The sequence below is a fragment of the Pararge aegeria genome, chromosome 2, assembly GCF_905163445.1.
Source record: "Pararge aegeria chromosome 2, ilParAegt1.1, whole genome shotgun sequence".
Lineage (NCBI taxonomy): Eukaryota > Metazoa > Arthropoda > Insecta > Lepidoptera > Nymphalidae > Pararge > Pararge aegeria.
Genome location: NC_053181.1, coordinates 4,041,998 through 4,061,542, shown reverse-complemented (window position 1 = coordinate 4,061,542; position 19,545 = coordinate 4,041,998). Strand labels below are relative to the sequence as shown.

General features: G+C 35.8%; 1 protein-coding gene across 4 annotated transcripts in view; it reads left to right on the top strand.

The window, feature by feature from the left end:
* The first annotated feature begins 647 nt into the window (after window positions 1–647).
* The window catches only part of LOC120631302 (ras-related protein Rab-32), a 39,630-nt gene continuing 20,732 nt past the window's right edge, over window positions 648–19,545 (top strand). The window contains exon 1 of one of the 4 annotated variants that reach the window (XM_039900793.1): window positions 648–1,619. In XM_039900793.1, coding sequence (XP_039756727.1) covers window positions 648–1,619 — 972 coding nt within the window. The other 3 variants (XM_039900804.1, XM_039900821.1, XM_039900813.1) reach the window with 3 other exon arrangements.

Genomic DNA, 19,545 nt, shown 5'->3' with positions numbered 1-19,545 from the left:
ATATTAAATCCGAAGTGCAATTATATAATACAATATTATTTTCATATGACCTGAACTAGGATTAGGTTTCAAGAACCTAAGTATAATAGATATATAAACTTATTTATGTTCCAGTTTATTCACATTTTTTAGTAGGTAAACCCATTTTATGTGCGTGTTTCTATACATCCCATAAGGAAATAAGAATCATATGATCTATATGCAGGTTCAGTCGATATCACATTTTTGAGTGTCAAATTGTTGAGATAATTAAATACTTTCATGAAAAAATTGTAAGAAACGTGGGATCTTAATTCAGGTTGGGCAACGTTCTAACTTCTCAGGTTCCAAATGTTGAGGTAAATATTATTTCTCATGAAAAATATTGAAATGTTCCGTAAAATTCAATCCCACTTATTTGGTGACGTAAAACGAGAAAAACATCCATTAACTTAGGTTAATATCCAATTAAAGTTAATGTATTAATTACATTAGGTTAAAGTGTCAGTTTTGGTGTATCTGCCCACCGCCACCCTTATCGGATTGGCTCGCGCTGGACCTTGTCGAATGTTTATCCGAGGTTCCGCGCTGATCAGGCGCAAGGCCGCGGCGCGCGGCGAGGCCCCCTGCGCGCCCGGCAGTCAGAGCGGCGCGCTCGACGCACCACCATGCGGGACGACGAGCCCCCGCTCCTCCCCGCGTCCCCCGGCCCGCACTCCGCCCCCGAGCGCAGCCCCGGCTCCCGGCCCACCCGCTTCAAGCGCGCCCTGAGCTCGCTCCGCTCGTCTTTCCGCTCCGGCTCGCCCTTCCACTTCGCTTCGCTCAAGCGCAGCGGCTCGACTAAATCCTCAGTATCGGACAGTGAGATCGTGCGAGGCGAACGCACTATGCGTAGGAAAAACAAAAAACAACGCGCAGACTCGGCGAACGCCGCGTCGTCGCGGAGCACTGACAGCTCGCCGTCGGCGAGCAAGAAGAAAACCGGCTTGCTCAAACGAATGAGCACTATCGGGAAGCGACGCGTGGAGAGCTCCACGCCCTCCTCGACCGACATGGACCCCGAGCTGGATATGGACCCCGACATCGAACTCGAATCCGATTCGAAACTCGACGAAAAACCGATTCTCGAAATGAGTTTAGAACCTGAAAAACAGGAGCCGCCCCCCACGGATAATTCGGAGCAAAATACTAACGACCCCGTTCCGGAGTCCGGATCGCCGGAGCCTCCGTTCATCACTTTAGCGGTCGAGCATCCGGTGGCAATGCGGTGTTTCACGAAGGAGGCTTGGAAGAGGCGCAGTAAAACTGAAATTCAGAAGCCGATCGAGGAGTCGGGACCCGGAGATTCCTTGAAGCGTCGCATCGCATTCGTCGCGCAGACGTCCCCCGCGATGTCGGAGGACCGTGACGACGACGACGACGACGACGATGAGGACGCGGAGGAGGGCGGGGGTGAGGTGGGGTCGCTGGAGGAGGCGGTGGCGCTCGCCCGGCAGCGGCTCGCTCTGGCGGCGCAGTCGTCCGCGCCGCCGCAGTCGACCGAGAACAACGAGACGGAGGAGGAGGGGTGCGCCGACACGATGCCGGCCTACGGAGACCTCATCGAGCCGGAGCACAAGGCTGAGAACGACGACGAATCGGTGAGTTAACGTCGCGTGCGCGGTCAGTGGGCGCAGTCTGCCCGTGCGATGCGCGCGCGCCATGACCTTCGAGGAGACCGCAGCTGACGAGTGCTACCTGACGGTGTGCGAGTGCTGCGGCTTCAGCGCGGAGACGTCGCTGTTGTATCCTGTACGTTTCATTTCACGATAGTTTACAAGGAAGGACCCTCCAGTATGCCCTTCGTGAGTACACGCCAAGCTTGCCTGCCCGTGTGCTTTGCATTTCAACAATGAGACAGTGCTTGTTTAGACAAGTGTTCTATAGCCATAGGTAGGCTTTTACCTAAATTATGCAGGTGTATACGAATATTAAATATCGGTCGTCAAAAATATTACTCGTCACTAAACTAAAGGTGAATAAATAACCGCTTCATTAAACCAGGTTTTATTAAGTTAAAGCTTCGTTGTTACCTACTTTCATTCATAATCGCTGGTCAATGAACCGTTATAATTTTACTTTCCCCTATTACTGAAAAGCATTACGTTATAATAGGTTTATTTTATGCACTACGTTGTGATTATTCGGCCGGATTTTAATCTTTTAAAAACATTTCCGATAATTTTAAATACTATTGGACGATAAAAAGTAGGTTAAAGAAATTGTAAACAAATTATAAATTCCAAATTGTTATCTCTAACATCACATTTTACTACTTTTGAAATGTTCTAAGGCTCCATAAACACGACTTTTTTTATTTTATACGATCGCGGCATTTTTTTTTATTATTTACGTACTGGTTTGACATCTTAGTGTTTTGTATTCTATATATTTTTTGTTATAATGAATTTAAAAGTAGTTTTTTGAGATGCGGCCGATTTTTATGTTAAATGATTTTAGAATTTCAAATGTTAATTTATCCTTTAAAGCTTTATTGAAATATTGCAAATGACGCACGTCCGAATTCATGTTTTCGGATTGTACAAAGGATTTTATTTCGGTGTCGTTGCTTTTTAAATTTTGTGGCGCTGTCTTAGTTTAACAAGACTACTTAAGGTATTTTGCTTTTATGACGTAGGTACCTAATTGAATATGCATCATTAATATTGAGTGCGAATTTCGGACCCAGGACTGACAAGAAGGATACCTATTATAATGGATTCAAACTAGTGTACCCATCCAGTTAGGGCTCTTATTCAAGGTAACATACAGGACACTTTTTAAGAAAAAAAACAAGGTTTTTTTACGTGTTGTTTGATGTCTGGAAGGTGGATAGTAAAACATTCTAGTTCACTATGGTCTATAGTATAGAATAGTCGTCTATGACTTTGGTACATATTCTATCGATAATTCGATTCAGAGCAGCTGAATGAATAATAATTTTGCATTAAAATTCAAAAATTCAAAATTCAAAATTCTTTTGTTTCAAGTAGGCCTAATATAAGCACTTTTGAAACATCAAGTCTGTCTGTTTGTAGTGATTCTACCACCGGTTCGGAAGGCAGATTCTACCGAGAAGATTTATTAGATTTATTAGATTAGTTATAATTATTTTAGCCACTAATATTGAATGCAAAAATATAGGTATTTTTTTTACACTATTTGAATAACCAGCCTCGTTGGTCTAGTGGTAAGCAAGTAATGCAACAAAGGATTACGAGATCCTGGGTTTAAATCCCGGTCCAGGCCGAAAAAGACAGGTATTTTTTTCACTTAAATAATTTCCAGTACCAGTTCGAAGTTAGAAAATTCGTAATGCCCAACCTGGCTTTGGAGAGCATATTAAGCCGTCGGTTTCGGCTATTATCACTAACTTGTGATAACAGTCGTTAAAGCCCACCAACCCGCATTGTAGCTGTAGGGTCCATGCTTTCAAACCGTCTCTTCTATGAGAGACAAGGCCCTTGCCCATTAGTGGCACGTCAATAGGCTGCGGATGTCATCATTCGCTGCCTATAACGTCCCACGCTTACAATGATACCTGCTATACCCCAACTAGGTTAACCCGCTATCACCTGATACTTTTACACTATTTGCCTCAAAGGCTAAAATTCCGATTAGACTACACAAAAATTGTGCACTCACTTAATTAGGGACATGGAAACTATAATGGCCTGTTTAATTTGAGGATTTATCCTTATATATCCACTTAGAAAAGGGACATAGAAACTATAATGGCCTGTTTAGTTTGAGGATTTATCCTTATATATCCACTTGGAAAAGGGACATAGAAACTTTAATGACCTGTTTAGTTTGAGGATTTATCCTTATATATCCACTTAGAAAAGGGACATAGAAACTATAATGGCCTGTTTAGTTTGAGGATTTATCCTTATATATCCACTTGGAAAAGGGACATAGAAACTTTAATGACCTGTTTAGTTTGAGGATTTATCCTTATATATCCACTTAGAAAAGGGACATAGAAACTATAATGGCCTGTTTAGTTTGAGGATTTATCCTTATATATCCACTTGGAAAAGGGACATAGAAACTATAATGGCCTGTTTAGTTTGAGGATTTATCCTTATATATCCACTTGGAAAAGGGACATAGAAACTTTAATGACCTGTTTTGTTTGAGGATTTATCCTTATATATCCACTTAGAAAAGGGACATAGAAACTATAATGGCCTGTTTAGTTTGAGGATTTATCCTTATATATCCACTTGGAAAAGGGACATAGAAACTTTAATGACCTGTTTAGTTTGAGGATTTATCCTTATATATCCACTTAGAAAAGGGACATAGAAACTTTAATGACCTGTTTAGTTTGAGGATTTATCCTTATATATCCACTTAGAAAAGGGACATAGAAACTTTAATGACCTGTTTAGTTTGAGGATTTATCCTTATATATCCACTTAGAAAAGGGACATAGAAACTTTAATGACCTGTTTAGTTTGAGGATTTATCCTTATATATCCACTTGGAAAAGGGACATAGAAACTTTAATGACCTGTTTAGTTTGAGGATTTATCCTTATATATCCACTTGGAAAAGGGACATAGAAACTTTAATGACCTGTTTAGTTTGAGGATTTATCCTTATATATCCACTTGGAAAAGGGACATAGAAACTATAATGGCCTGTTTAGTTTGAGGATTTATCCTTATATATCCACTTGGAAAAGGGACATAGAAACTATAATGGCCTGTTTAGTTTGAGGATGTATCCTCATGTTTTATTACTAGAGTTGATAATCGCCACTTAGCTAAAGAAGCATATTTTATCAATAAATAAATATTTATTCGAAATATAGAATGTGAAGGGCAAAATAAGGTGACTTTGTGAGAAGCATTAACATTTCAACACTCAATGACAAAGCTTATCGAGAAAACATTTAAATCTCCTCAATTTTAAAAAGTATCTATATATATATATATAAAAGCTTATGCCAATATCCCGATTGAATTTCTAACTCTTTATTTACTTTGTTTATTTGTTACATAAATAAGAAAATTAATTGATTCATAAAGAGTTCGTAAACATATAAGCAGTGGCAGTCTCGTTAGGGCTTCGGCTTGTCTTTCGGAGGGAATGCGGTCGATTCTCAGCACGAATCTCTAATTCTGTCTAGATATGTTCGTTTTTAATTTAGGCAAATTAAACATCACTCAACGGTGAATGAAAGCATCGTGAGCAAACTTGCATGCCTGAGAGTTCTCCATTATGTTCTCAAAGGTATGTTAATTCCACCAATTCGCATTTGGCAAGCGTGGTGGACTACGACTTAAACATTTTTCAATCTAGAGCACGTAATTGGCCGCGATAATGGATCGTTAAAGATGAAATAGAGTGTTTAAAGTTTTTAATTTAAAGGGTCTTTAAAAACAGCTCTTTAGCTTTTTTTATTTTTTTATTATCTTTAGTGATATTCCGTAAGCTTTATTATTTGACGCAAGAACCAAAAGCTTGTACTGTGAGAATTAACTACGAATTATTTGAGAAGATAAAATGATAACATTCTGAGTGTGTCAGTAATACAATACGTAGACATTTTGTATGTAATCGACGCATCAAAAGTGCCATCTATACGAATTTAAACATATTCGCATAGGCACATTCGAATAAAGAAATATTTGAATTTGACTTTACATCGCTCTATTTTCATCCTATAAGATACACAAAGAAATCAATCTTAATTTTAATGTGAAAATCCTACATATAGTTTTATTAGTTGCAGTTTATAATATCACGTTATCCTGAAAACCTTAAGATCGAGACAGTATAAATCGTTCTAGCTTTGTACCCTTCAAGTATCATATTTATCATCATTCACCCATTACTACCACCACTACAGAGCACGGGTCTCCTCTCAGAATGCCACTACAGAGCACGGGTCTCTTCTCAGAATGAGAAGGGTTTAGGCCGTAGTCTACCACGCTAGCCCAGTGATGATTCACACGCTTCACACGCTTTTAAGAACGTTACAGAGAACTTTTAGGCATCCAGGTTTTTTCACGATCTATATCTTCCTCCAGCGTTAAAGCAAATTATATTTTAATTGCATAAATAACAAACGCTCATAACTCCAAAAAGCTAGGAGTGCATGCCAAAGCTCTAACTATAAGGCTATCACCGCTACAAATATGTTATGTAGGCCTACGTAGTTACGAAGATCGTACCTACACGGTGTTGATAATTAATATCTGAAATTAATCTCCCGATGGCAAATTTCATTTACTAGCTCTATTCTTTTCCTTACTTTTTCCTGTAGGAAATATAGGAAATATATGTTATTGTAGCAAATACTAATTAGATATCTTTAGACACTTTTAGCGCTACTTAATTCAATCTGCTATCGACGATTTTTAATAAGATTGATTATTTAACTTGCGTCCGGCGTCAATCATTAACATGCACAATATTTTGAACATAACTTTATGGTGACTTAATCCCGTTTTTATACGCAATATATTACTATCAAATTTTTTTTGCAGGTATCTGTACATACAAAACTTTTTCACACATTTTTTGAGGTGTTAGAGTAACTACAAACGGACAAACTAGTCGTTTCTAAAGTACTTATTCTAAACCGATTTAAATTAAATAAATTTGAATTTGCGGCTCTCCCATGAAGTGGTTTTAGCAGTGGTAAAACTTTTTTTGATAGAGCACTTCCGGGGAAATACTACCGCCACTTATTCCTGTCTGAAAGGCTTGGCCGGATTATTTACAGATTTGGTAATAATACCAATTTGGTTTTCTACATCAGGCCATCGGCTTGGTCTATCAATTATTATCACTTTAAAACAAAATAAAGACATGATAGCCTAGTGATAAGGACTTAGGCTTCACTTTCGGTGAGACAAGTTCGAGTCTTAGTCTGCACCTCTAACTTTTCTAAGTTATGTGCGTTTTAAGCCATTAAAATATCACCTTCTTTAACGGCGAAGGAAAACATCGTGAGAAAACCTGCGTGCCCGAGAGTTCTTTATAATGTTCTCAAAAGGCGTGTTTAGTCTTCCGATCCGATACTTGGAATTGTGCGAGGAGACTCGTGCGCTGTAGTTGGCCGGTAGTAGATTGTTATGATAATATTGATAGAAAAAAACATGGCTTAAATAAATGTTGAATTTAGAATTTAACTGTCTAAGCCGCTTGATTCCCTAGTATGCGGTTGAGGGTCACCGCTGATGCGAATACGTAACGAGACACCCTGTATAGGCTTACAAGTTTGCGGTGTCAACGGTTGTGCAATTCGGTGTCGATAACTGCCGCTCACTATAATGGGCAATTATTTCAAGAACTGGCTCGAGGACAATCGTCATATCAACTTATAGGCATCGACTTCTAGTGCCAAGTTTGAGATTTTCTACCTACGCTTACTTATTCGATCGCGTAAAAGTTTACTACGATTTGTATGGAATCGAAAGAGCGCCATCTAGTTACAGTACTGGGAAACCGTACTGTCACTAGATCGCCCTCACTCATAATGAGGCAGGGAGTAACACGGATACTGCACGGACACGAAAAACCGACACCGACACCGTCTCAAAGCCAAGGATGGCGGGCTTAAGTCCCTCGAAAGGGGCAAATAATACCAGGGCAACATAGCTACCCGGCGAATATAACCCATAAATATCGGCCGCATGGAGATGGGTCGCCCGCCCTGACTGCAATTAGCAACCCGTCGGCCCAGCGCGCAGCTGAACTTATCTTTGTGGGATTTCCGAAATCTACGGCACTGTGCCCAACATCCTGCGTATAACTACTTTAAATAAAACTACATACAGTTTATATATCAATTTAAGTTTATTCTGATGTCCATCATTGATAGATAAATCTGGAAGTTTCAAAATCTTCGGAATTATATCGATTGTGTCTACAATATTGCGACTATCTACTTAGAGCCCACTACCATAAATACAAGCTGACTGTCCTACCTCACTACATACTTGCAAAATGTATGCTTCATAAGTCCAGTAGTCTTTGTGATCTCGCGTTTAATGAGTCCTTTTGCTTATATATGTATGGCTTTGTTTGAGTGAACCGATTAAAATGAGTATTTAATTCACATTTAAACGTACACATAGCGTAAAGAACTGTTTGTAGATTTAAAGAGTATTATTACTATCATTTCTAGAAATAGAATATATTAAAACATTTATAAAAATAGACTTAATATGATACAACAAATTATAATAAATTGCGCAGTAGAATATTATTGTGTTCAACTTTCTGTGCCTACATAATATATGTTTTGACCTATTACAGCGTATAACATATTATTTAAGTATATACCTAAGTATTCCATTTGTTTTTTTTCTAGATGAAGATCCATTCTTAAGAATAAATAATACTTATCATGTTTGTCTTCTTTCGCAATAATTTATATTTACTTTATATTTTTGAATCATCTTAAACCAAGTTATTGAATCATTAGTTTAAACGAGCATTAACAAAAAGCAGTTGTGCAATTTCTACAGTAAATAAACTGGAATCGTTAATTGCATTTTAATATAGGAACATTAATGATCTATGAATGTCAAATTACTTGTAACCGATTTACTAAACGTCGTAAAGCTCTGAACACACGATGCGGCTATATGCCCGCGTTAAAACCGCGGATCGCCCGCGCCTCCGACCCAGCGATCGTTTATTTCGTGCTTAAGTTAACCAAAATCCAATTATACATTTATGTTTACGCTACGAAGTATTGTACTATATCGGATAACTATAATATTTTAACCTCTTGTAACGTTTAAGGCTTCTTTACTAAGTTTATGTTAGGTATAAATACTTATTATCAGATAAGTATCACCTACCTACATAACTTGCGGTTCTTCTTTATAATCGTTAATAACGATTCTATTAACATGGATCGTTAACCTGACATTACGAAATTTAAACCTTAGGTAAACCTATTAATAGTTATACCTATTAATGAGATTTTTAACTGCCTAAGTTAAGTTTTGTATTAAAAAATTGCGATAGAATTAAAACACGTCAAATCATTGGATATATTATATTTTGCTAATTCAAGAAAGGGTCATATATTGCTCCTGTATTACCTATGGTCAAAGCTGAAATTACATTATGACATAATAGCATTACATACGATTCTATATGTTGCAAGTGATTTTGTAATAAATTTTTCTTTTTATTTTCAAAGCTTCACATTGCCGAATGCATCGGAATGTGAACTAATCTTTAAGATTAGTTTGATTACATAGAATTTAAAATTTAACTTGGTGTGCCTATCATCACAGCCGGTAAATTTTAAATTATTCGTTCGTTTATTATTCACAAATGATACCTTCGTAGAATAGTGATAAAGACAAGAAGTAAATTCTTATTCTCCGACCTCTCTCCATTAAAACGCTTTACTACCATATTCAGTAATTTCATCTGCGTCTCCCCACCTCGAATATACTTTTAATTGTTTGTTTGTAGTTATGGATCTTTCTTACAAATCATTGCAATATTGATATTAGTTTTGTAGTGCATGAAACATAACAAACATAGCATATATTTATAAGCCATGTTTGTAACTAATTATTTCAAATCACGGCATTGTCTATGAAGCATCAACTAATTATGTAACTGTGAGGGCGGTTATGAACGAAAATTGGATTACTGTCTGTTGCCCTCGTTAAGAGAAATGAGTGCTCAGGAAACATTTCTTCGTTTGTATCTGTAATTACGTCAATTACCTATATCTTAACTGTCGTGGGTGGAAGAATATTGGATTTCAGCTAGTAAGTTAATTAAAGTAGGTTTTGGAGCACTACAAGTTGTATTTTGGAAATTAAAAATTTATAGCAGTCTTTTAAAAATACTATAAGGATGTTTAAACCAATGCATTTTGAGATGATTGTATTTACGTTTAATCTTAAAATAAGTTTTATATTAAAACTTTTAAAGTTCTTGAATATAAAGTTTTCTTGAGAAGAGGAAATGGGTATTGAACCATGGTATTTAACCATTTCCTCGGATATAACTGATGCTGTGCTAAGTCAGCGATATATATTTTTAAAGCAATCTTCAGCATATGTTTTGGCATATTTTTTTATTTTATATTGAATAGGAAAAAGATTGAGGTAGATGTACCTACATAGTTCTCGTTGCTTTAGTTCAGTCACATGTTTTTTAATAACAGTAAAATTTACATAATCTTTTTATCCCATTCATCATTTAGATCTTTGGTAAAGCTTTTTATTTTCTATTGCTTATATATATTACAATGAATAGTAAATTTCTCATTACATCTACAAAGTATTGAATGTGTTACCTGTAGGGCGTAAATTTGGTGTGGAGTATAAAGATTCAAGAAATTATAAATTACACCATACAGTTTCTGCTAATTTTATAGCAAATTAAGCTTAATTTTCATGATAGTTATTTTATTATGACGATGGTTATATAAAAGTTCCATGGGGTAAGCTATTCTATTTCAATTTCTTTATTTGCAGATTGAGTTACATACTTGGTGGGTACAATAGTATAATAGTGCTACAATCGTTATCGATTGGCATGCAAATTTGATTTCTTAAAACACTATGTCCTTACAATTCTCATTAAATAAAATTCTACTACTTATAAGCTACTTATATAATACGTACTTCTGCTACTTTGTATTTGTTTAACAGGAAGTCGTGATAAAATTTATTGCATTAATTTCTTATTTATATCTTTGACGTAAATTGAGATATTACTAAAGTGTTTAAATTAAGTTCAAAGATGAATATTACCCTCCCGGACAAAGCTTTCTATAATATAGAAAGCTTTGGTCTAGAAGGGTTTAAGCTGTCTTTAAGGGTCTATGCGGTTAATCTAGTGGTTACTTTATCTTTTACTCAAGTTGAGATTGGAAACTAGATCTGCCAGTCAGTCAATGTCGGGTTCGTAATTCGGATGTAGGTATAACTAAACGCTGATCATTAATGAAAAGTATTTTAAATAGAAGTGCGACTAAGCATTTTCGAAACTTAAAAAAAATGGAAAATACGTGAAAAATTTAAGTTTTTTTCGGTAGTAAAGTAAACTCCGATGCGTAAATAAAATGTAATCCACTTGAATATGGAAAGTTTGTTTACGGAAATATGATTAAAAATAGATACTTACCAGCCCTGTTTCATTAAATGTATGCTGTTAACAATGTCAGGTATATTAATATATTAATGAATGTCAGGTATTATTCTACTATAAGTAAAATATTACAATAAACTACACATTAACATCTTGGAGATGTCTCTTAAAAAGTTCAAAGTTTGTATTAAACGTAAGCTTATAAGAAAACCTATTATAGTTTAAAGGACTACGTAATCGATAATCATTGTTATTATTAATCATTGCACTAACCAGGTTGCTCTTCTAATAATTTTAAATGACAATGTGAGAGGTTGTTTGTTGTGGGCTTCATCTTAGACCAGGACGCGTTTGAAACCCTCGTAGCTTTAGTTTGTAGTTTACGAATATGGTTATCGCCGTCATCACACTACCGTGTAATTCTCATGTAATGTACGCATCAAAAGTGCCACCTATGGCCCCCTATGGGCCTACTTGAATAAAGTGACTCGAAATAAATGTAAATTCCACCTTTAATTGTAATCCCAGCACGGATCGGCCTGCAGGCTTTGTTCTTATTCTCATTTCTCATGTGATCATTATATTAGTAACTTTAACCGACGGACATACAATGCTTAAAATAACCGACTCTCCATGCAAGCTATCACCCTTCTTTCCCAAAAGACCTTTACTTCAAAAAAACATTTATTCTTTCTTAAAAACCAGGTTGAAAATGCGTCATTGCTGGCATGTTAATATAAGGGAAGAAATGTACATAATATAATACATTGTTAACGTGCTAAGAGGGAGAAAAAGTAAGGTATATAAAAATCGATTGCCATTTGCCGTGACTTTTTTTTTCCTAAAAATTTTGATGAAATCGTAATAGAATGAATAATTATAGAATTTATTTCGAATAAAAACACAAATTAAGAATCCTACAATAAAGAGTACTTTGATGATAGTTAACTTAATTCCAATCCATGCTTGCGTATAAAAAACCAGTAGCTATAGCAAGTTCTAAACCATGTGTATTAACAAAGGTCTAATATTTTACAATAAGGCGTAGTCGGTGGCCACCGTAGTAGCGTTGATCATGCCAACAATACTGGTGACCGCGCAATGTTCGGTTTGATTTGTTTTATCTGGATTTAAAAATTACAAAATAACGCGCAGTGGATTAATAATAACCTTCAGTAATAATTGGGACTACGGAAATTAAAAACAAATCTTTTATAAAGCATGTAAACGTGTATTATCCTTTAGAAATTGCGATACGAAATTCCATGCCTATAGATGCCCAAAACTACGACCTCGCAAGTAATCGGTAACTCGCCTTGGTGAACTATCTTTGAACGATTTATTCTTTGAAAGGTACCTTTAAATAAGTTGTCAAATGTATAAATTGTATATATTTGACAACTTATTACAGAAATTACATACAGAAACCGTGTACCTTAGTAATATTAAAGCATCAAATACCCCTCTTTAGTAGTGTTTCTCGAACAGGCGGTTGACAGTAATTATTTTACCGCTAGTGCTTTAAAAGTTTAGCATAAAATGGAGGAAATGGGAAAAGATTGCGCGCTAGCGAAATTCCGCGGTTGTGAAGCGAAACTTGCGCGGGGCGTTTTTACTGTTTTTGCACACATGTCACATGCAATAATGGCTGAATGAGGTTTCCGAACGCTCTTAATTCTGTGTCAAACCGTACAGCTATGTGATGACTGCCAGCCTGTAAGTCGTACACAGTACTTTTATAAAATAAGGTTACTTAAGTGTGATGCACTCCGCGAGAGAATTAAACCTTTATCTCAGTTACAATTTAACCGAAAATTATGGAGGAAACATCCAGTTTGACTGGTTCTCATGCCGGGAAAGTAGTCTCTGAGCCGACCGAAAAAACTTTGCAAAGATTGACTTTTTAAGTCGCAGGAATTGATTTACGGCAGGAGTCAATTTATTGTTTTAAAGTTGGTTCAGGAATGTCTAGACTAGAGGAAAGTTTTGACCGAGTCGTGGACACTTGTTTACTATCCTAGTGACAAAGCTTTACGAAGCGATTTAGCGCGTCGGCCGATTTAGGAATAACAATGAGCTTAGTGAACTGCAACAAAGCAGTGCATGTGTACATACTAACTCCGAGGTATGTACTAAGATTTGGCTTTAGTTAGCCTACTGTTTGTTAGTCTAGTAGTAATCATCATCCTTATTATATCAAACGTTAGACGTCCGCTGCTGGACATAAGTCTTTTGTAGGGAGTTTCAAATTCCACGGTTTTGTGCCGCTTGGAACCAGCGGCTACCTGCGACGCGCTTAATGTCGTCTGTCCACCTCGTTGGGGGTCAACCAAAATATAAATTCTTACGCAAAGTACAAATACTAATATTATATTATAATTCATGATCCAGGCCACCGTATCATAGGCCTCCACTAAAAGGACAGTCGTCTTGTTATAAAGTTCGATCACCAATCCGCGTGCCCAACGTGGTGATTATGGTTAAATCCTCCAGTTGGGAAAGGCCTTTAGTCCACCAGTGGATTGTAATGGGCTGTTGATGACGATGAATTATTGTCAGTACCAAAACCTTCCATCATTCTTTAGAGGGACTCTGAGCCTATGATTTCAAATCTTATAAAATAACTATTAAGTAACTTACCTGCTCAATCCAGACAGTGATAAAGGGCCCGGTATTCATTATTAATGTATTTTCGTAATACTTAACAAGAAACTGTAAATAGATGTGCAACATCTGTTGATGGAGTGTCGTCATTATCATTTTAATCGACGCGATGGGCGTTAATACTGGGTTAATAGATAGTCTTTTATGGGGATCTTTAATGGGGATTCCCACACTCCATGGTCTTATACTGCTATATATATATATTCTATAATAGCGAATCGTTTGGTGTCGTCTGTCTAAAATTAGAGAAAAAAATTAATCTAGATATACAAAGAGAAACCCACTGACTCACTCACAGACTTATTACGAAATCTCAGGAAGTTTAAAGCCTACATGAACTCTTAATTTGAAACGTAGGTTCCTTTTAGACCTTTAGAGGGTTAATTTCTCAAAATAGTTTCTTAACTGACACCTATGCCTTTCTTAACTCGACTCTACTCGCTTGATTTCATCTATCTAAAAAAAGAGAAAAAAGAAATAAAAGTGTAAATACAGATAATATTTGGGACCCAAATATGCGGAGTGGTGGACTCTACACACCTTCGGGAACATTATGGAGAGCTCTCAGGCATGCAGGTTTCCTTCACGGTTGAAGCCAGTGTCATATTAATTGCTTGAACCCTTTTTTGGGGTTGAGTATACGCTTTGACAACATGATTCCTGAGGTAATTCTGGACCTACCGTTGCCTACGTTTAAAAAATGTATAAAAACATATCTAATACAGCGAGGTTACTATACATTTGATGAATTTTATATTATATAGAAAAATAATTGTAAATATTGATGTTGGAAAAGTGCACTGTACTGAGTTTCTTGCCGGTTCTTCTCGGTAGAATCTGCTTTCCAAAACGATGGTAGAGTAACTACAAACAGGCATACTTGACGTATTAAAAGTGCTTATAAAACAGGCCTTCTTGAAATAAATGAATTTAGAATTTTGTTTTTTTTTAAATTTTAAAACGCACAAACTTCGAAATGTGTGAGTGAAAAGAGATGAATAACTGCGTGCCGGGAATCGAATTTCGAACTCAACCCCCTCGAAAGTTAACCTACCTACTTAACCCAAAGTGATCGTGCAAAAGTGCTTCTTTATAAATGGGATGTACCTGAATAAACATATTTTGAACTTACTAAAACTCAGACTTTAAGTTATAATAACTACAAACCAAAAGTAATATTTACATAAAATATAAGCCGTCTAACTGTTCACTTATGGGCATGGCACCCAAAGTGCTGGCGCCCCTTTGAATCGCTAGACCTGCTCTTGGGTCACCAGACTTCAAGACCAATTTTCGGGACACTAAAACTTAAAGTAATCATAATCTACTAGACTAGATAACTCTAGATTATAGCATTAAAATACCTAGTTAAAAGTTGTTTAGTAAACCAGTAAGCAAGATATATTTGTATAATGCCCTAAGTATTACCAAGATAATATTATACACAAAATAAACAGCGTAGTTACAACGTCACGTCGGCGGTGTAAGTAGGGTTGGCACTGAAAAAAAATAAACAACAACGTGTTCACACTAATTTATTGAAGTTATACTTCTTTTGGTGCGTTAGGGAAAAATTATGAGAGTAATTTTTTACGATGCGCGCGCACACCGTCACAAATTACCGACAGTTAGCTATAAAGTTTGACAGTGTACACTTTCAATTGTCAAAGTCTGCGGGCGCATTCAGTTGATTAAATTGTACATAAATCTTAAATTTTAATGTTGTCCGCTAATGAGTATAATAGTATTCCAAATTCAATTATGTTTATTATAAAAAATATTTCTATATAATTAAAGAAATGTCCATTTCTTTAATTATATATTTTTTGTGACATTTAAATAAACTTTAACTAACGAACTGATATCACGCTATAATAAAACTTTCAATGTATTAAAATCCTTTTTGTACAAACGTAGAATGAGGCCCAAGATGAAATTTTTGAAAAGACTTATATTTTTATCTCGTTACGCCAAAGGAAACAAAACTTCTAACGAGTGTACATAACTACATACACGTTTTATTTATTAGTTTTTAAAGTTCCCTTCAAGTTACGCAGCAAATAGGTTTTCTTCAAGCTGGATCTGAACCACAGGGTTCTACACGTTTCGATCGAGCCTTATATTTGAAAACTCCATATTGCTTATCTTCGATTGTTTATCTTACTTTTTTTATTGGCTTTTAGGGGTGCCTAAATGCTACTATATCTCAAAAAAGGCAATGTGGTTACACTGGCACACATTTCTATGTCTGTGTCTATGTCTGTGTCTATGTTACATGTTCTATGTCTGTCTTGTTATTAAGATTTCTATAGATGTATGTCTAAGGTACTAGTTTTGCCTGCGACTTCGTTTGCGTGGAAGTTTTGATATGTATGCCTAGATTATTATCTGACTCCTGAACTCAAAACATGTGGACCTCTGGCTCTGTGATAACAAAAGTAAATCTATCCCACAGGAGCTGTACATTTTTCGGGATAAACTATGTTCTACTCCACACTCTCTCTTCTATTTCTGCACTAAGTTTCATCCAAATTAGCTCAGCAGTTCAGGCATGATCGAGTAACAGGCATCATTTCATTTCATTATCAGTCTCCTTTTAGAATGAGATGGGCTTATATCCTAGTCCATCTGCTGGCCAAATGCGGATTTCACACACCTTTGAGAACGTTAAGTAGAACTTACAGGAAGGTTTCCTCAAGATGTTTTCCTTCACCGTTAAAGCAAGTGATAATTTTTAATTCCCCAAATTAAAAACGCGCATAGCTCCGAAAGTTAGAGGTGCGTGCCGAGAATCGAACTCGGCCCAATCGAAAGGGATGAAGCTGTAGCTCTAACCATTACGCCATCACTCTCTCAAACGTTCATATTTAGAATATTTTTTCTGGGGCAACCCTAAGTTAGTTTAAATGACAAATACTTAAGTACCTCTTATCAAGTGGCCGATAAGCGCCAGTCACATCAGACATAATATATAGCATCATGGGTATGAAACAGTTCAATAGTATCATTTATTGAAAGCGAAACGTACTTGTTGCACTCATTAAATAACTTTATTCGTATTTTTAAACAGTTAACACGTGTATTGTTGCAAGAAAACAGTGTAAAAGTGACTGTCAGTTACTTATTGTTTTTTAACGTGGCATTGTACATTGTATAAACTTAAAACGGGTTACTTGTACAATTAAAAACTTTATGAAACAAACATAAAATATAATTTTACTATTGAAATATAAACATTTTAGAAATATTTTTCACAATTATTTAAACAAACTGTTTTTAGTTTTACCAGACATGTTGGATACGGAAGTGTCAAAATAAATTAACGAAATTGTAGTAAAACCTAAGTTAAATAAAGACTGATAGTTTTAAAATTGGATATCACAGATTATAAAGGATAATTTAACAACATATTATAATAATAAAGAGGTACACTTAATATTAATTGAAAACGTAATTAAACTCGTAATGTGGTAAAAGTAGAGGGGACATTGGACATGAGTGTTTTTAGTAAACATCTTCCTTGCGCGACGGTTGTGTTTAATTGGATATTATATACTTGTTCTTTTTGTGTTTTTTGATATCAAAACAATACTGAGATGCCACCAAAGTTTAACAGAAATGTGAGTATAAAAAACATAAATTACTTAGTAAGTTAAGGAAAATTTGTGTCAGGGATTTTAAATGCCATTGTTTAAAATACATCAGGCTTTTTATACACTTGCTGGCATCAAATTCTTTCTTGTCTCTTAGTGGAGTAAGAAGCTGTTCGAAGAATCTCCAATTTAGTTAACGTGAGCCCAATGAGTTTGGGCCCATTAGATTGGCAATGATCACTATTTAGGTGACAATGTTTATTAGGCACTAATAATAATCGAACCAGCATTAAAAGCTTGTTTATATCACTGCTGGTATCCGATTGAGTTGAAACTAAGTGTGTAACTACGTTGACAATGTTATAATATCGTACTTAGCGGCTCAATTAAACATAATTTTATATAGCGTATTTTTATGTTTTTATTTAATTTAATTTGTTGTATTAATTACTCGTTCATACATTCTTTTAATAGCCCCGGGGAGACGAATTGGGCAACTGTAATGTCTTCACGGGGTGCGTTGCTAAATAAATAAATAAATAAATAATTTGACAATGTTATAATATCGAACAGATGAACTCGTCTGATGATGTTTGTAGCTAGAAGCTGCTCGTAAAACCCCTACTTTAGTTAACGTGAACCCATCCAGTTTGGGCTTATTAGATTAGCATCGTTAAGTTTACAAATGTTAATCATGGACATGTTAATAAATAAGCGTAAATAATACTTTGAGAACGTGGATTGACATTGGACATGTAACTTCTGTATCCCCATAGAATTAAGAAAATACAGAAATCTCATTCCGCCATTCTAGCATGCAGTGCATTTTTACCAAAAATAGTGAAAACACCCCGCACATGTTACTAAACATCTGCGGAATGTTGCTAGCTGACAAACTTTTCACATTTTCCCCATTTTATGTTAAACGTTTAGAACATTAGAGGTTTACCTCTAAATAATTACTGTCAACTGCTATATGAAAAGGAGAGACTAACTGCCTGCTCGAGAAACACTACTAAATTGAAGTGGTTTTTGATGCATCAATATTAGTTGTGGACATGGTTTCCGTATATTTCTAATTCTGTGGAAAAATAAAAATTGCTGCTAATCAGCTGCTAGATTGATGAAAGAAGCAACAAACCCTCATCCCTTTATCTAAAAATACACCTGATAAAAGTGACAAGTTTACGGTTGAAGCGTCGATAGCCAAGTGGGTAGGACTTCGACTTCGCTTTCGGGGGGCGAGTTCGAATCCAAGCACGCACCTCTAACCTTTCTAAGTAATGTGCGTTTTAAGCAATTAAAATATCAATGTAAATATCTTGCTCTGTTTATAGAAAATACTTTTCATTTACCATCAGGCGGGCCTGAATCTGACCAAGCGGAATCTGCTTGGTCCGTCAACCAGAACTATAAAAAAAGCTGTATTCCATAGCAACAGTACATCTCAAATCAGATACAAAATAAGCCTTAAATGGCCTCTAAACTATCCCTGTAGGCAATAACAGTAATAATACGTACATCTGGTTTAACGTTAAGATATTATAACAGAAAAATTATCAAAAACCTGTGCGCTTTCGTGTGAAATACACGTTACTTTATGGAAAAGTGAAATAGTAGCCAATGTTACTTTCGGTTCCAAAATCTCTATATCCGTTGCCCTGTTGCCAATGATCGTAAGACAAGACCAACTAACATATTTGTGCTTATGGGTGTATATCTATTATTATTTTGGAGACTATTGGGTACAAACAAACAAACAAAAAATCTTTACCCTCATAATATAAGTATGGATTAAGAATCACTATTTGCTTTCAAGTAGTTGGATGATGTAAGTTTTTATAAATGGAGTCATTTAAATAAATAATGTTTCGTAGCTTAATCTGTAAAGCAACTGTTTAATCCGGTCTTATCTCACAAGATAAGAATAAAAATTGGTACTCATAATATATACCAGTATACAGTACAGTATCTAGTAACTTATTTGAAATAAGAGAGACGTTAACATAACCGGATTCGATTTTCGTAGGCAACGTCGCATTTCGAAATAATTATTTTTTGGCAATTTTTGTGTTCATCATACATTAAATTTCATAATTTTACTAACGGGTTTTTACCTTCACTTGCAAGAAACATTAAATACTGTATTTACGTCTATTTTTTTATTATAATTAAT